The 16,411-nt window shown below is 35.6% G+C and overlaps 5 protein-coding genes across 5 annotated transcripts; 2 read left to right on the top strand and 3 right to left on the bottom strand.

Moving 5' to 3' along the window:
- Positions 1–15: 15 nt before the first annotated feature.
- LOC147397427 (cytochrome c oxidase subunit 6b-2-like) lies at positions 16–4,318 on the bottom strand. The gene is made up of 3 exons (XM_086449104.1): positions 4,162–4,318; positions 278–366; positions 16–140 (listed from the first exon to the last, which is right to left on the bottom strand). Exons 1-3 carry the CDS (start codon positions 4,168–4,170, stop codon positions 41–43), a joined length of 198 nt encoding a protein of 65 aa, XP_086305230.1. The 5' UTR covers positions 4,171–4,318; the 3' UTR covers positions 16–40.
- A 1,881-nt stretch (positions 4,319–6,199) lies between these two features.
- Positions 6,200–6,960, bottom strand: LOC147397426 (uncharacterized). Its single transcript, XM_086449103.1, has one exon. It carries the CDS (start codon positions 6,819–6,821, stop codon positions 6,378–6,380), a length of 444 nt encoding a protein of 147 aa, XP_086305229.1. The 5' UTR covers positions 6,822–6,960; the 3' UTR covers positions 6,200–6,377.
- A 414-nt stretch (positions 6,961–7,374) lies between these two features.
- Positions 7,375–8,032, top strand: LOC147397425 (uncharacterized). The gene has a single exon (XM_086451108.1). It carries the CDS (start codon positions 7,467–7,469, stop codon positions 7,857–7,859), a length of 393 nt encoding a protein of 130 aa, XP_086307234.1. The 5' UTR covers positions 7,375–7,466; the 3' UTR covers positions 7,860–8,032.
- Positions 8,033–12,951: 4,919 nt separating this feature from the next.
- LOC147397424 (uncharacterized) lies at positions 12,952–13,671 on the bottom strand. Its single transcript, XM_086451147.1, has one exon. It carries the CDS (start codon positions 13,526–13,528, stop codon positions 13,079–13,081), a length of 450 nt encoding a protein of 149 aa, XP_086307273.1. The 5' UTR covers positions 13,529–13,671; the 3' UTR covers positions 12,952–13,078.
- Positions 13,672–14,073: 402 nt separating this feature from the next.
- LOC147397423 (uncharacterized) lies at positions 14,074–14,760 on the top strand. The gene has a single exon (XM_086451366.1). The coding sequence runs from the start codon at positions 14,175–14,177 to the stop codon at positions 14,559–14,561; it is 387 nt and encodes a 128-aa protein (XP_086307492.1). The 5' UTR covers positions 14,074–14,174; the 3' UTR covers positions 14,562–14,760.
- The last annotated feature ends 1,651 nt before the right edge of the window (positions 14,761–16,411 follow it).

Here is a 16,411-nt window from a genome sequence, read left to right as displayed (position 1 = left end):
CCAAATATATAAGTTAAAATGGAAAACAAAATACATTGGGTTAGAATATATTACTCACCCATTCCCCAGGGCAGAGAGCACGGTAATAGTTAGCAAACTTCTGACATTGATCGGACTCCTCACCTTTTGCTGCCAAACACCTGCATTTGATAATTAAAAACTAACTTATTATTCATTTCCACGAGAATCTATTGGGAAAAATAAGCACAATAAAACACCTGAACAATCACTATTATGTTATAAATAACCAACTTGCCACAACACTAATAAACCGTACCTGTGAAACTCAATGTAGCGAGTAAAACAGTGTCGGGTTTGATTAGTTGTAGGGAATCGGAAATCGGCAGGTGCTGTTTTCAATTCAATCTGAAAGACAAAACATAGCAATATCATTAAAATCGTAAAAGAGAGAAATTTACTCCTACAAAGCAAGAACATAGTAATTAACCAAATATATAAGTTCTTTCAGGGCATAGTTACATCATTCATCATTAATTCTCCTCCAGTAGACAGCTAGGTGATCCTTCAGCTATGTAAAGAAATTATTACATTTCTTTGCGAAATTTCTTTCTTTTCCTTCAGAAAGACAAATATAGTGTACAAGTAAGCAGACAAAAGCGTTTACTCTAAAGAGGTTATCAGTACGCCCTTTGGCAATGGAAGGATTTTCCATGGATTCCAAATAAATTCTAGAATGCACTGACATGCATACTAATCTCACACTTTTGGATGAGAATTGTTGAAAACATGAGTTTGTGTCAAGGGAAAAGCTTTGTTAAAAATACAGGATACTTGTACAACACACAACCATATGTACACCAATATATTTTTCTAGTTAAAGCAGGAGCCAGAAAAAAAACTACAGTTTTCAAGTAAGCAAACAAAAGTGTTTACTTTAAAGAGATTCTAAACAGGCCAATGGAAAGGACATGTGTGCCAAAAATTTCTTACATTTTTTTTGTATTTTGTTGAAAACTTGGAGTTCCTGTCAAGGAAAGAGCTTTGTTAAAACCCCAACAGAATCAGATAGAGATTGAGTATGGTTGCTTTCCAAGAAATGCGATGATGATTGATTACGCAAATGGGTGTGAAATAAAGGTTTAAATGTAATTTCTTGTTCTTTTTTTCTTCACAAGCAAAGAACCAGGAAGCTCAACAAGTTACATTGCCCATCGAAACTTCCATAACTTGACCAAGTTATTGCAACTCCTTTTTCATGAAAATCAAGAACCTGAAACTGAGACTTTCAACTTCTGCTTGACTGTTTTTCAAGTTTGTAAGTTTGGGTAAATATAAGTTCACATCAATTCCGTTCAAACACAAAATCCTAAAAAATTGGATTTGGAATTCATTCAACAGCTTGAACAAAAAGAAGATGAGCTTAATACTGATGTATGGCAGACTCCTGCACGTCAAAGCTTTTCATGTGCCTTTCCTTCCACAGGCCCCAATCAATCATAAAGGGAATCAATTACCACAGAATTTTTCCTTTAAGTAAAAATACATGGTATGTAGTTACAAAATGAAGATAAAATTGAAGCAGGAATCAAATCGAGTGGGTGCAATTCAAGACAACATGATTAACAGTCTCACCACTATACAACACCTATGGTGATTCACAAGAGATGAGTTGGTCAACAATTAGAGTTTGATCCAAGGTGGCTGTCCAAATAAAAATTGCCAGCTTCGGTGAAATTTTAGAATCCCAAAATGGTTAAGGGGGGATGGGAAAAAATATTTGACTGAAAAGGACCCATCACAATGACTTGACACAAAAGTATCCTCATGTGAGAGGTTGATTGGAATGTCGGATATGCATCCAAACAAGCAAGCTAGATAAGGCACAATCATTCATGTTCTAATTGGTTAGGTATACTAATAATCTATCCTTCATTCAGGTATAAAATTGTTTTACATGCGAATGAATTTATGTGACATGATTATTCTAATCTCTAAGTATAAAATAGTTTATTTGAGCTATCAAACTCTCAAATAGCTATGCCAGAATTTAGCAGAATATTCTCAGGGTATGTTTGATTGCAATGGAAACCTAATTTCCATGGAATTTGAAATCCATGGAAAATAGGAAGGGTGGAAAATCAACAAGTGTGTGTTTGATTGCATATGGAAAAATAAGATAAAAAAAAAATCAAAGAGGAAATAGCAGACTTTGATCCCTATCCATCTTCTCCTACATCCACCACCACCTCATTTTCGATCTCTAGCTAATTCTAACCTATCCAAATCTCAAACCCCCGTTTACATTGGAAACACTTCAGGAACCCTAATCTTATTCTCATTAACTCCTTCATCCTCCACAATTCCTCCAAATCTGACCATTGTTAACGAAAACGGACTTTAACCCAAAATTCTCACTCTCTCCTTTACAAGATCGGTATCACTTAGCATTGCTTGGTGGATTCGATTCATGCATTTGTGAAAATTGGAACAATTTTAATACTTTCAGATGGATTTGTATTCTGGGATGATCCTCTCTTGTTGAATCTAACACAAAGGTTGAGGTTTCCCAAATGGCCAGATTTCAATTATGGTTGAGACGACCATCTCTACAAGTAGAGAGAGAGAAAGATAGCCCGACAGCAGCAGCTCCAATCAATGACAACGACGGTGCCAATGGATGACAGTGGCACAATGATGGTAGTGGTGGTGATAGGAAGAGGAAGGGGAAGAAGAAGAAGAGCTAGGGTATTTTCTTTTTTTTTTTAAGGTGGATTTGGGGGTGTAATTCATTTTCCCAAGGAGTAGGGTGAGAAAATGAAATCCAGCATTGGTTGGACTTTTAGATTAGAGTGAAAATTCAATTTCCATGGAAATTTTCAATCAAACACCTACGAAATTGTGATTTTTTTATGGAAAATGTAATTTTCCTTCATTTTTCATGTGTAATCAAATATATCAGGGTATGTTTGATTGCACATGGAAAATAGAGTGGAAAACCATTTTCCAGGTGTTTGATTGCATTTTTACATGGAAAATGATTTTCCACCCTCCTCCAAAAATCCCACAAAACATGGATTTCATTTTCCCACCTATACATGTGGGAAAACGAAATTCACCTTTATTTTCCATCCCCAAATCAAAACTCTAACTTCATCTCTTCTTCTTCCCCACCACCACCATAGCCACTCACCCTTTCCATTGCCAGCTACCTCCCATCGTCGTCATTGGCCACCTCTCTCTCTCTCCTCTTCTTTTTCTTCTTCCTCGGATTTTTTTTTTCCCATTTTTTTGTCTAGATGAAATCAAACAATAGAATTTGATTTTCCAACCCTGTCCATTTTCCACCACTACTTTTCCATGGATTTCAAATTCCAAAGAATGTCACTTTCCATGCAATCAAACATACCCTTAGTCTTCATTTTCACACTCAATATGGGTTGTTTATTATAGTTTGATGACTTATGAGTATGTTTCATGCTTCTAATATAATTTTCTCACTCTTAACAAAAGATACATCATACCCTGCATGAAAAATTGGATTTTTTGTGTGGGTAAGCTGGACCCACGACTTGCTTTGCAATGTGTCAAACCAAGTGAGCTATGGGTCTAATCCCCCCCCCCCCCCCCCCCCCCCCCCCAAACAAAAGAAAAAAATGGATTTTTGTTACAATACATGGCACAGATGTCAATGCTCAGCACATCAGCTATATCTTTAGCCTTAGCGTTTCAGTTGTTATCCGAATTTCTTATGTTGCATTTGAATTAGAGACTTATTTATCTGCTAAATAGTAAGAGAAAAGCTATTAAATTAACTAATGGCAAGAGACAAGAGAGGCATGGAAATTCTTATCTTGATTCCTTAAGTAAGATGCCCATTAAAATTACCATCTTCTTCGTTCGATTCCACAATTTATGTTACAGTTCGTTATCACGAAGGATTTGCTGAGAAAAATCAAAATAATCTAACGAAAGTAAAACCTAGAAGAAAGGGTCAATCATCTCCGATAATTCATCGTTTATAGACCTTACGATCAGACCATAAATAAACAAAGAAAGTAACAGCGAGGAACTGCGAAATTAACAAAACCCTAAATCCAATAAAATAAAAAGATTTCATCATCTCGATCGGGAATCAAATAGAGAACGATGTAATAAAAAAGAGAAAAATTTAAGTTGAAAGTACGATTTAAATGTTCTTACCTCGGCCATTTGCAGATCTGAAGAACAAACACGACGAAAAGCTTTGCAACGAGAGAAAGAGAGAAAAAGAGGAGAAGATTTGTCTCTAGGAGGCGCCTTGGTTTAGAGGAGAATTTTATGGTTTCTCACATGAGTTTAGGCACGTGTGGAGGACTATATTTACGAGATTATTCTGACCACGCGTGAGAGAGCTGTTATTGGCATCCCCAACTTCTACTTATGACACTCCAACTTTCTAAATTATTTGTCATATTCTAATTAATTAAAACATACACGAAAATTTAAAATATATATATTGGCTCAAGTTACTCCCTCGGCATTAAAAGCATTCCTTCGGCTCTTGTTTACAATTAGAACAAGGCCATATAAAATCCTAAATCAGCAAAAAGAAATTTAAAAAAAAAAAAAAAGAGAGTTTTTATTCGGCACCGCAACTTTTTTCTTATTATCATTGATTTATTTTAGAGATGCTTACGGGGAAACATGCATGACTTTTATTCTGATTACGATTTCTATACACTATTCATTTTATTTACGAAAACATGAGCATGCATTACACTGTTCACATTTACGCATCTACCAACTCTTAAATTTAAAAGTGATCAGCTTACGAATTCATAGAGACATTAAAAGTGTTGAACGTACGAGTTCATGGACGCATAAAAAGTGATATGTATATTGTGTGCATGTTTTGGGAGTTAAAATGAACAGTATACCAAAATTGGAATTTTGGCATATTCAATATGCGATTTGAAAATTCACCATTTATTTTATTTTTAATTGGAATGTAATAAATAAAACTTTGAGTGCAAATAACAACTCTTTAGCAAAAACGTTTCTGGAGATACCATCTAGAAATCTCCACAAGAGTAGCGGGTATTTGACGCGGGGGCATCTTAATATCATAGGATAGCCATATGTATGAAAATTATTTGAGTCCTAATAATATGACTTGTCAGGAGTCATACTCAACCGACTCCCTAACGTGGACAAATTTGGAAACCATAGATTTGTACGTCTCAAGATACACTTTTTTATGGGGAAGTGTAATTGTGCATCTCAAGACGTACAGATCTACAGTTCCCAAACTTGTCACATCAAAGAGTCAATTGAGTATGCAACCTGTGGAGTCATATTATCACGACTCGAATTATTTTACTTAGACTATTTCCTCGTAGGACCTATCAAATTAACACTCATTAAGTTGCACTTGTTAAGCAGCAGAGGGCCCATGAGCTCAGTTAGGAAAAGTTTGTGAGCAAAAAAGTTCTCTCACGTGTATTAGTGGCAATATGATTGCAGACGAAAATAGTTTTTTCCAAGCAGAAAAGATTGATTGTGATAACATATATATATGGTCCCGTTCAGCAACAAACATTTTTCAAAACATGGGTTAGAGGTTTTGGAATGGGCTGATTTTTGGTGAGGATGATCTCTATGGTGAGGAGATCATCCTCACCAAAAATCAGCCCATTCCAAAACTTTTATCCCCAGTTTATAAGTTGAAAAATTGTGAACCGTCCATTTTTTGTAAATCATTTTTGATGAGGTTAGAAGTTTTGGAATGGGCTGATTTTTGGTGATGATGATCTCCTCACCGTAGAGATCATCCTCACCAAAAATCAGCCCATTCCAAAATCTCTAACCCATGTTTTGCCAAAATGTTTGTTGCTGAACATTTCCCATATATATATACCCATTATTTCCCTATTTTCAATTGAAATTCAAGTTTTCTTATGGTTTCCAACTTAGAGGGAATCTTAATATATTTGTTTATATCATTTGGGTAATATTACTTTCTTATTGAGGCAAATGCAGAAGTTGATTTTAATGCTTGACAATCAAGGAGCGAAAACAAAGTGTGAGATATAATATATGAAAAGAGTTGTGCTGGGGTGACACAAACGGAGATACAAAGGTGACAAAAACTCGTGGTGGCATACACATTACCATAGATGCTTTTCCGCGAGATACGAGTTAAAAGAATCTACGGTTATGTGCACATCACCACACCATTTTTGTCACCTTTGTGTCTCCGTTTGTATCATTCCAACATTTTCCTATGTGAAAAGTTGTGCTGTAATATGATTAAACTCATTACATAGATCTAAAATACATTAAACAGTAATATGGTGAAACTCAGTACAAAGATCTCAAATACACCATATCCTTATTTTATGTACAAGATGGATCATCAACTTCACAACATCAAATTCTCACTTTCCATTCCCACTACCTTCACCATACCCCTCACCATGGCCCTCACCATAACCCTCTCCAGAACCAGAACCAGTGCCGGACCCGGATCCTGAACCATGTCCGTAACCAGACCCGGATCCCGAACCAGAACCTCTCCCACTACATGACCCGGAGCCTACACCCGACCCTTGTCCCCTACCCGATCCTGAGCCAGCCCCGGACCCAGCATAAGAACCTGCACCCGAGCCTGCTCCAGAACCAGAACCTGAGCCAGACCCTGACCCTGAACCTGACCCAGATGCGGAACCACTGCCACCTCCTAGGCCAACACCTACACCAAGTCCTAAACCACTACCTAAGTCTACACCCAAGCTCTTTCTCTCAATACGACTTTCAACCGTAAGGACAATGGAAGCAAGAAGCAAAACAAGAGCTAGAGACTTATAACTCCCCATTTTCATTTTAGATCAAATGCTCAATGTGGTGAAAGTCTCGTCTCTAAAACTATGTTAACAAGTTTGTTAGGAAGGAAAGATATATTGCTCCCTTTTAACTACTACTACTACTGGTACAAATGCTTGTGAAGAGGAGATGAGAAGGTCCCCTCTATTTATATAGCTTGGTTCCATATTGGTGCTTTGGTATACGTGGATGATCTCATATGAGAAAAATAAAAAACTAAGTATAGATCATGGTAGTGGGGTGACTAAGATTACATACGTGGTGTTTCTAGACATTTCTTAAATGATTTAAGAGAATTTTAAAAAGCAATAATAGATCATGGATAAAGGAATTATTGAATCCTATTAAGTGGAATATCGACAAACCATGAAACGTGGGACACCTGTTTGCATATGCAAGGCAGAAGAACCATACAATATGTCTGACACTCTTGACTTGAGGGATTTTGGAGATTCCACTAACATAAATTGCATGTTATGTGGCCACAATTCTCTGGGTTGGCGCACTAGTTATATCCTACACACAACTATAAATATGAGACTCCCCTTATCCCTCTGAACTCTCATTTCCAAGTTTGCATTCTCTTTGTGACTCTCTTTAAGAAGATTTTATTAAAGCAAAGACGTTACATTCTAATAAATAAAATGGTGAGAAACAAGTCCTTGGTTCTTGCTTTTCTTCTTGTTCTCTTTGCTAATATTGTTGTAGAAAGCCGAATTGCGAGGAAGGACTTAGGATTGGGTACGGGTTTAGGAGCAGGAGGGGGTACTGGAGCAGGCCTTGGGTTAGGAGATGGTAGTGCTTCGGGTGTAGGAGTCGGGACAGGTACTGGAGCAGGTCTTGGATTAGGAGATGGTGGTATTTCGGGCTCTGGCTCTACCTCGGGCTCGGGTTCTGTCTCTGCCCCTGTCGTAGGATCAGTTTCTCGATCTGAATCCAGGTCGGGTTCGGTTTCTGCTTCTGGATCTGGCATTGGCATTGGCATTGGCTCTGGTTCCGGATCTGGTGCGGGTTCATCAGCTGGTAGTGAGAATTGAAAGTGAGGATGATTTCTAAAATAAGTCCTTTGTGTGTTATAAAGTCATGAACTTGATCATCACAACTTAGTATATTATAAATAAAATAAGGAAATGGTGACATAAATTTCCTTTCAGCTGTAATGTGTGTTTCACTGTACAAACCTTATTACAATGCATCTTATTTAGTACTATATGACATATCAATCTGAGATTGGCTCATCGGTTGGGCTCCATGTTGTTTGGGTTCACAGTTGAACTTAAACCAGACTAGATGAGTCAACCATGTAAAAGCGTGACACCATCCTTAACATCTGCCTCAACTTTATTATTTTCAAACAAACTCCCTTAACCATTCTTGCTTCTCCATGCAAGAAAAATTGGGCTGTGATGTACACTCTTCGCACCATAATATCACAAATTTGGGTTACATATCAACTTATTATAAAATTACATCATAAGTGAAATTATTGTTTTAAAAGGTAAATAACCACACGCCATTTAAATGGCACTAATGCTGAGGTGACACTGGGTATTTACTGCGATTCTAACAATTCTGACGTGGGATGTGCACATAACAGTAGATGTGTTTCCTCGTGATACGTGTAAAAAGCAGCTACAGTTATGTACACATCTCCACGTAAGACTTGTGAGAATTGCAGTAAATCCTGTGTCACCCCAGCACAACTCTTTAAATGGTTGGGTAATTTTGAAGATGCTCTCCAACTTTTTATGAAAAATGCTTAAGAAGTTCAATAGGAGAAACTTATATTAGAGGCTAAAGACAATAGTGTTCTTTTTTAGGAGGGATCACGTAGTTGAAGATGAGGGCATTTCAATCATTTTAGAGTCGCGATACATACACCCCTGAGGTGGCATGTATCAGAACCATAGATTTTTTTCTCGGGGATACACATCTTCACATCACCATAAATATATGCAGTTGTGTATCCCTAGGAAAAAAATATGATTTGAACAAGACCGAAAGCCAAAAGGGTATATCATTTTTTGTTAGTCCATTTCTATTCTTTATGCAATCAAGGCTTATATGTCACACATCGACAACATTGTATTGGACTATCTACAATGAGTTTTCCATGTTGTGGAAGGTATTGTTGAAAAAGATTAATTTATTATTAGATTCTTAATTTGTGAAAATTTTGACTTGGAATTTTAAAATTATGATCTACTAAATTAAATTTGATAATTCAAATCAAACTTTTAATGCAATTAACAAGTTTTGAATGGAATAAAACTGTAGGGTTGAACTGTCTAATTTGGTGTTCTATAGGAGAGCCATCAGTTAGAAAATTCACTTCTAAAGGTTACCCTATGGAAATCTTGAAGCAAATGTGGCTGGAGTTTACCAAGTCAATTCTACCCTCTAGGACTGCAAATATGTGGGCTCGGGCTTGGCCTAACCCAGTCCTAAGGATATAAAAGGCCCAAACCCAATTTTTTGTGTGGGCAGGACTGGTATAGCAAGATAATGGGCCCAATTGACAACCCTATCTAAACAACTAGGTAGTTTACATGTAAGTTCAAACTCTTCTACCACCATTACTGCAAATAACCAAGTGGAAGCTTTGGTTGTTCCTTTTTAATCTTTATGTCTGTTTCTATATATAAAACTTAGGGATAGGGTTGCAAAATTTTGAGAAACTAAAAATGAACAATTACAAGTATCTTAAATTATCTAAATAAAACACGATCTCGCCTTACCCAAATCTCGAATATATAAATTCCAAACAAAGCATAATAACATGTACCCAATCTTGAAATAACTTGCCAGGCCAATTTGTTGGATCACACAAATTTGTCTAACTATTTTAAAGGCAACATTCGCCCATGCTTCTTATTGGGATGTTATTTTTGTGAAATTTGTTGATAACCTCGTAGAATTCAATGATCCACTCCTATACAATCCTCACCATTGACGATGAGTCCAACGAAATCTTGTTGATGATATAGTCCCGAAATAAGGATACATAAATATAATATGCAAAGAACCATAAGAGAAGATGGAACAGAGAGAGAAGAAGATTTTCGATAAGATAACCCGTTGAATCTTCTCATTAAAACAAATTCTATCTTCAAGATTTTCAATCTTTATTGTAAATTATTTTTTATTTATGAGCTCGAAGTACAGGGAAGAAATTAGGGTTCCAAATAGAAAATTATAAAACCTGAATTGTCTCCAAAAAAAGGGAGAATTGCAGATTGTTGCTTGCTCTATTTCCTTACTCTTTAAGGTTCCAAATTGTCAGTCGAATACAAGTCTTGAAACAATGCCAAGAACATTCAATGTAATTTTGTGGGGGCATGTCCTAAATTTGAGAAGTACAAGGATAGCACAAATATACGCCAAAACATGGAGGAATATGCTTGTAACATTTTTATTTCCACGGACCAAAAAATTTGGAGTCGTGCTGGGGTGACACAGGATTTACTGTGATTCTCACAATTCTGTTGTGGATATGCATACATAGCCGTAGATGATTTTTACTCGTATCACAAAGAAACACATCTATGGTTATGTGCACATCCCACGTCAGATTTGTGAGAATCGCAGTAAATACTTTTTGTCATTTCAGCATTTTCCAAAAATTTGTGTTGCTTTGGACACACAAATATTTTAAAATTTTATATATTAAAATTAATTAAAAAATTAAATTCTTAAACCTATTATCTTGGAGAGAGAAATTATGTTAATTATCCAAAACCCAATTTATAATTCATTTTAATGATGTCAATATTGTTTTACTCAGTGCCACGTTTATGGTTCATCCACGATAAAAGATATAAGTACTATCTTTATTTTTATTTATTTTTTACTATTATATTAAAATTTTGAGACGTTTTGGACTAAAAAATATTTTAATAGTAAATTCTTTAACTTATTATCTTGGAGAGAGAAATTAAGTTAATTATCCAAAAATCCAATTCATAATTCATTTTAATAATGTTAATATTAATTTTCTTGGTGCCAAATTTATAGTCAATCCAAGAAAAAAAGATATAAGTACTATTTTTTTTTTTTTTTTATTATACAATATCTATGATAATGTATTTTATTTTAATTTTTGAATTTTTAATTAGAAACTTCTAATCCCAATATTATATTATCTTCAAGAAAATTAAATTATAGGTTATATTTGTTAATGCTATAATATTACAATTAAAATGCATCAACAATTTATCTAATTTAGGAGTATTTTTTTTTTTTTTTTTGTTTTCTGACGTCTTGCACTAAATTTATCTAATTGATAATAATAAGTACATAGTAAACAAGATTAAGATTGACTAAAACTCTCTAACTAATATCAAACAAATAGTTTTGAATAATTAAAAAATAGGTCTTAAGAAGTACTGAACTTACAAGTTGGGTAGCAAATCACTTAAAGCTTGAATAAGTATCATCATTTATAAACCAAACAGAAAATAATTTTCTTGTTTAAATAAAAAAATTAATTAATTTTAATAATTATTAAATGGTTCACATGCAATGTGCTCGCATTCTACTAGAAGCCGGAGCTGGTTGGGATGTAATAAATAAAACTTTGGGTGCAAATAACAACTCTTTAGCAAAAGGCTTTATGAAGATACCGTCTAAAAATCTCCTCAAGAGTAGCTGGTATTTGACGTGGGGGCATCTTAATATCATAGGATAGCCGCATGTATGAAAATTATTTGAATCCTAACAATATGACTCATCAGGTGGCATACTCAATTGACTCCCTAACGTGAACAAGTTTGGAATCATAGATTTGTATGTCTCGGGATACACTTTTTTATTGGGAAGATACTTTTTTTATGGGGAGGTGTAATTGTGCATCTCGAGACGAACAAATCTCCAGTTCTCAAACTTGTCACATCAAGGAGTCAATTGAGTATGCAACCTGGCAAATCATATTATCACGACTCAAATTATTTTACTTAGACTATTTCTTCATAGAGCTTAGAGGATTGGAGACCGACCAATCAAATTAACCCTCATTAGGTTGCTCGTGTCGAGCAGTAGAGGGCTTATGAGCTCAGTTAGGAAAAGTTTGTGAGCAAAAAAGTTCTCTCAATTGTATTAGTGGGAATATGATTGTTGAAGAAAATGGTTTTTTCCAAGCAAATAAAAAATGATTGTGATAATATATATATATATGGGTCCCGTTCGCCACCCTTAGTTTTACCACACACTTTAACAAACGCGTTTTGTCTTACATGGGTTAGAAGTTTCGGAATGAGTTGATTTTTGGTGAGGATGATCCCTATGGTGAGGAGATCATCCTCACCAAAAATCAGCTCATTCCAAAACTTCTAACCCCATCAAAATTGATTTACAAAAAATGGACGGTCCACGATTTTTCAACGTGCAAACATGGGGCTAAACATTTCGAAATGGGCTGATTTTTGGGGAGGATGATCTTCTAATCATAGAGATCATCCTCACCAAAAATCAGCTCATTCCAAAACTTCTAACCCATGTAGGACAAAAAACGTTTGTTAAAGTGTGTGGTAAAACTTAGGGTGCTGAACATTTCCCTATATATATATATAGTCCCGTTCGGCACCCAACCATTCACCCAACAATTTGCCCAACATGTTTTGTCCTACATGGGTTAGAAGTTTTGAAATAAACTAATTGTTGGTGATGATGATCTCTATGGTGAGGAGATCATTCTCACCAAATATCAGCCCATTCCAAAACTTCTAACCACATCACAAAAGGTTTATAAAAAATGGATGGTCAACAATTTTTCAACTTGTAAATATAGGGTGAAGTTTTAAAATGGGCTGATTTTTGGTGAAGATGATCTTTAGGATTAAAAGATCATTCTCACTAAAAATCAGCCCATTCCAAAACTTCTAACCCATGTAAGACAAAAATGGTTGAGCAAATGGTTGGGTGCTGAAGATTTCCCATATATATATATACCCATTAATTCTCTACTTTCAATTGAAATTCAAGTTTTCTTACCATGGTTTCAACTTAGAAGGGAATCTTAATATATATTTGTTTATATCGTTTGGGTAGTATTAGTTTCATATTGAGGCAAATGCAGAAGTTGATTTTAGTACTTGACAATTAAGGAGCAAAAACAAAGTGTGAGGTATAATATGTGAAAATCGTACTCCCCACGTAGCTTAAACACTAATATGATTAAACTCAGTACATAGATCTCAAATACACCATATACTTATTTTATGTACAAGATGGTGATCATCAACTTCACAACATCAAATTCTCACTTTCCATTCCCACTACCTTCACCATACCCCTCACCATAACCCTCTCCAGAACCAGAACCAGTGCCGGACCCGGATCCCGAACCATGTCCGTAACCAGACCCTGACCCAGAGCCATAACCTCTCCCACGACCTGACCCAGAACCATAACCTCTCCCACTACCTGACCCGGACCCTGCACCAGATCCTTGTCCCTTACCCGATCCTGAACCAGCCCCGGACCCAGCATAAGAACCTGCACTTGAGCCTGCGCCAGAGCCAGAACCAGAACTAGAGCCTGACCCTGACCCAGATGCTGAACCACTGCCACCTCCTACGCCAACATCTACACCAACTCCGAAATCACCACCCAAGTCTACACCCAAGCTCTTTCTCTCAATCCGACTTTCAACCATAAGGACAATGGAAGCAAGAAGCAAAGCAAGAGATAGAGACTTATAACACCCCATTTTTATTTTAGATCAAATGCTCAATGTGGTGAAAGTCTCGTCGATCTCTAAAATGATGTTAACAAGTTTGTCAGGAAGGAAAGATATATTGCTCCCTTTTAACTACTACTACTGGTACAAATGCTTGTGAAGAGGAGATGAGAAGATCCCCTATTTATATAGCTTGGTTCCATATTGGTGCTTTGGTATACGTGGATGGTCTCATATGAGAAAAATTAAAAACTAAGTATAAATCATAGTAGTGGGGTGACCTAGATTACATACGTGGTGTTTCTAAACATTTCTTAAATGATTTAAGAGAATTTTAAAAAGCAATAATAGATCATGGATAAAGGAATTATTGAATCCTATTAAGTGGAATATCGACTAACCATGAAACGTGGGACACCTGTTTGCATGTGCAAGGCAGAAGAACCAAACAATATGTCTGACACTCTTGACTTGAGGGATTTTGGAGACTCCACTAACATAAATTGCATGTTATGTGGCCACAGTTCTCTGGGTTGGCGCACTAGTTATATCTTACACACAACCATAACTATGAGACTCCCCTTATCCCTCTTAACTCTCATTTCCAAGTTTGCATTCTCTTTGTGACTCTCTTTAAGAAGATTTTATTAAAGCAAAGGTCATTTTAATAAATAAAATGGTGAGAAACAAGTCCATGGTTCTTGCTTTTCTTCTTGTTCTCTTTGCTAATATTGTTGTGGAAAGCCGAATTGCGAGGAAGGACTTAGGATTGGGTACGGGTTTAGGAGCAGGAGGGGGTACTGGAGCGGTCCTTGGGTTAGGAGATGGTATTGCTTCGGGTGTAGGAGTCGGGATGGGTACTGGAGCAGGTCTTGGATTAGGACATGGTGGTATTTCGAGCTCTGGCTCTACCTCGGGCTCGGGTTCTGTCTCTGCCCCTGTTGTAGGATCAGTTTCTCGATCCGAATCCAGGTCGGGTTCGGTTTCTGCTTCTGGATCTGGCATTGGCTCTGGTTCCGGATCTGGTGCGGGTTCATCAGCTGGTAGTGAGAATCGAAAGTGAGGATGTTTTTTAAAATAAGTCCTTTGTGTATTATAAAATGTCATGAACTTGATCATCACAACTTTGTGTATTATAAATAAAATAAGGAAATGGTGACATAAATTTCCTTTCAGCTGTAATGTGTGTTTCACTGTACACAACTTATTACAATGCATCTTATTATCACATATCCATCTGAGATTGGCTCATTGGTTGGGCTTGAACCATGTTGTTTGGGTTCACAGTTGAACTTAAACCAGACTAGATGAGTAAACCATGTACAAGCGTGACACCATCCTTAACATCTGCCTCGACTTTATTATTTTCAAACAAACTCCCTTAACCATTATTGCTTCTCCATGCAAGAAAAATTGGGCTGTGAAGTTCACACTTCACACCATAATATCACAAATTTGAGTTACATATCAACTTATTATAAAATTACATCATAAGTGAAATTATTGTTTTAAAGGGTAAATAACCACACACCATTTAAATGACACTAATGCTGAGGTGACACAGGGTATTTACTGCGATTCTAACAATTCTGACATGGGATGTGCACATAAGATGTATTTCCTCCGTGATACGTGCAAAAACTATCTACAGTTATGTACAGATCTCCACGTCAGAATTGTGAGAATCGCAGTATATCCTGCCACCCTAGCACGACTCTTTAAATGGTTGGGTAATTTTGAATATGCTCTCCAACTTTTTATGAAAAAGGCTTAAGAAGCTCAATAGGAGAAACTTATATTAAAGCCCAAAGACAATGGTCTTTTTTTTTTTTTTGAGGGATAAGTAGTTGAAGATAAGGGCATTTCAATCATTTTAGAGTTGTGATTTTCTGACTCCCCCCCCCCCCCCCCTCTCTCTGACATACAAACACCCCTGAAGTGGCACAAATATACGCCAAAACATGGAGGAATATGCTTGTAACATTTTTATTTCCACGGACCAAAAAATTTGGAGTCGTGCTGGGGTGACACAGGATTTACTGTGATTCTCACAATTCTGTTGTGGATATGCATACATAACCGTAGATGATTTTTACTCGTATCACAAAGAAACACATCTATGGTTATGTGCACATCCCACGTCAGATTTGTGAGAATCGCAGTAAATACTTTTTGTCATTTCAGCATTTTCCAAAAATTTGTGTTGCTTTGGACACACAAATATTTTAAAATTTCATATATTAAAATTAATTAAAAAATTAAATTCTTAAACCTATTATCTTGGAGAGAGAAATTAAGTTAATTATCTAAAAATCCAATTCATAATTCATTTTAATAATGTTAATATTAATTTTCTTGGTGCCAAATTTGTAGTTGATCCAAGAAAAAACATGTAAGTACTTTTTTTACTTTTTATTATTATAAAATATCTATGATAATGTATTTTATTTTAATTTTTGAATTTTTAATTAGAAACTTCTACTTTACTTCTAATCCCAATATTATATTATCTTCAAGAAAATTAAATTATAGGTTATATTTGTTAACACTATAATATTTACAATTAAAATGAATCGATAATTTATCTAATTTAGGACCATTTTTTTTTCTTTATGTTTTCTGACATCTTACACTAAATTTTTCTAATTGATAATAATAAATACATAATAAACAAGATTAAGATTGACTAAAACTCTCTAACTAATATCAAACAAATAGTTTTGAATAATAAAAAAATAGATCTTAAGAAGTACTGAACTTACAAGTTGGGTAGGAAATCACTTAAAGCTCGAATAAGTATCGCCGTTTAGAAACGAAATAGAAGAATTTTCTTGTTTAAATAAAAAGATTAATTAATTTTAATAATTATTAAATAGTTCACATGCAATGTGCTCGCATTTTACTAGAAGCCTG

The sequence above is a fragment of the Akebia trifoliata genome, chromosome 8, assembly GCF_017979445.1.
Source record: "Akebia trifoliata isolate Shusen 1 chromosome 8, ASM1797944v1, whole genome shotgun sequence".
Taxonomy (NCBI): Eukaryota; Viridiplantae; Streptophyta; class Magnoliopsida; order Ranunculales; family Lardizabalaceae; genus Akebia; species Akebia trifoliata.
This window is presented reverse-complemented; position numbering and strand designations above follow the sequence as displayed.

What these genes read in the sequence shown, in the direction of transcription:
- LOC147397427 (XM_086449104.1), bottom strand. An exon ending in CGCTACATTGAGTTTCACAG is followed by an intron (nt 141 to 277) that starts GTACGGTTTATT and finishes TATCAAATGCAG; the next exon opens with GTGTTTGGCAGCAAAAGGTG.
- LOC147397426 (XM_086449103.1), bottom strand. Translation starts at nt 6,821, where the DNA reads ATGAAAATGGGGAGTTATAAGTCTCTAGCTCTTGTTTTGCTTCTTGCT.
- LOC147397425 (XM_086451108.1), top strand. Translation starts at nt 7,467, where the DNA reads ATGGTGAGAAACAAGTCCTTGGTTCTTGCTTTTCTTCTTGTTCTCTTT.
- LOC147397423 (XM_086451366.1), top strand. Translation starts at nt 14,175, where the DNA reads ATGGTGAGAAACAAGTCCATGGTTCTTGCTTTTCTTCTTGTTCTCTTT.
- LOC147397424 (XM_086451147.1), bottom strand. Translation starts at nt 13,528, where the DNA reads ATGGGGTGTTATAAGTCTCTATCTCTTGCTTTGCTTCTTGCTTCCATT.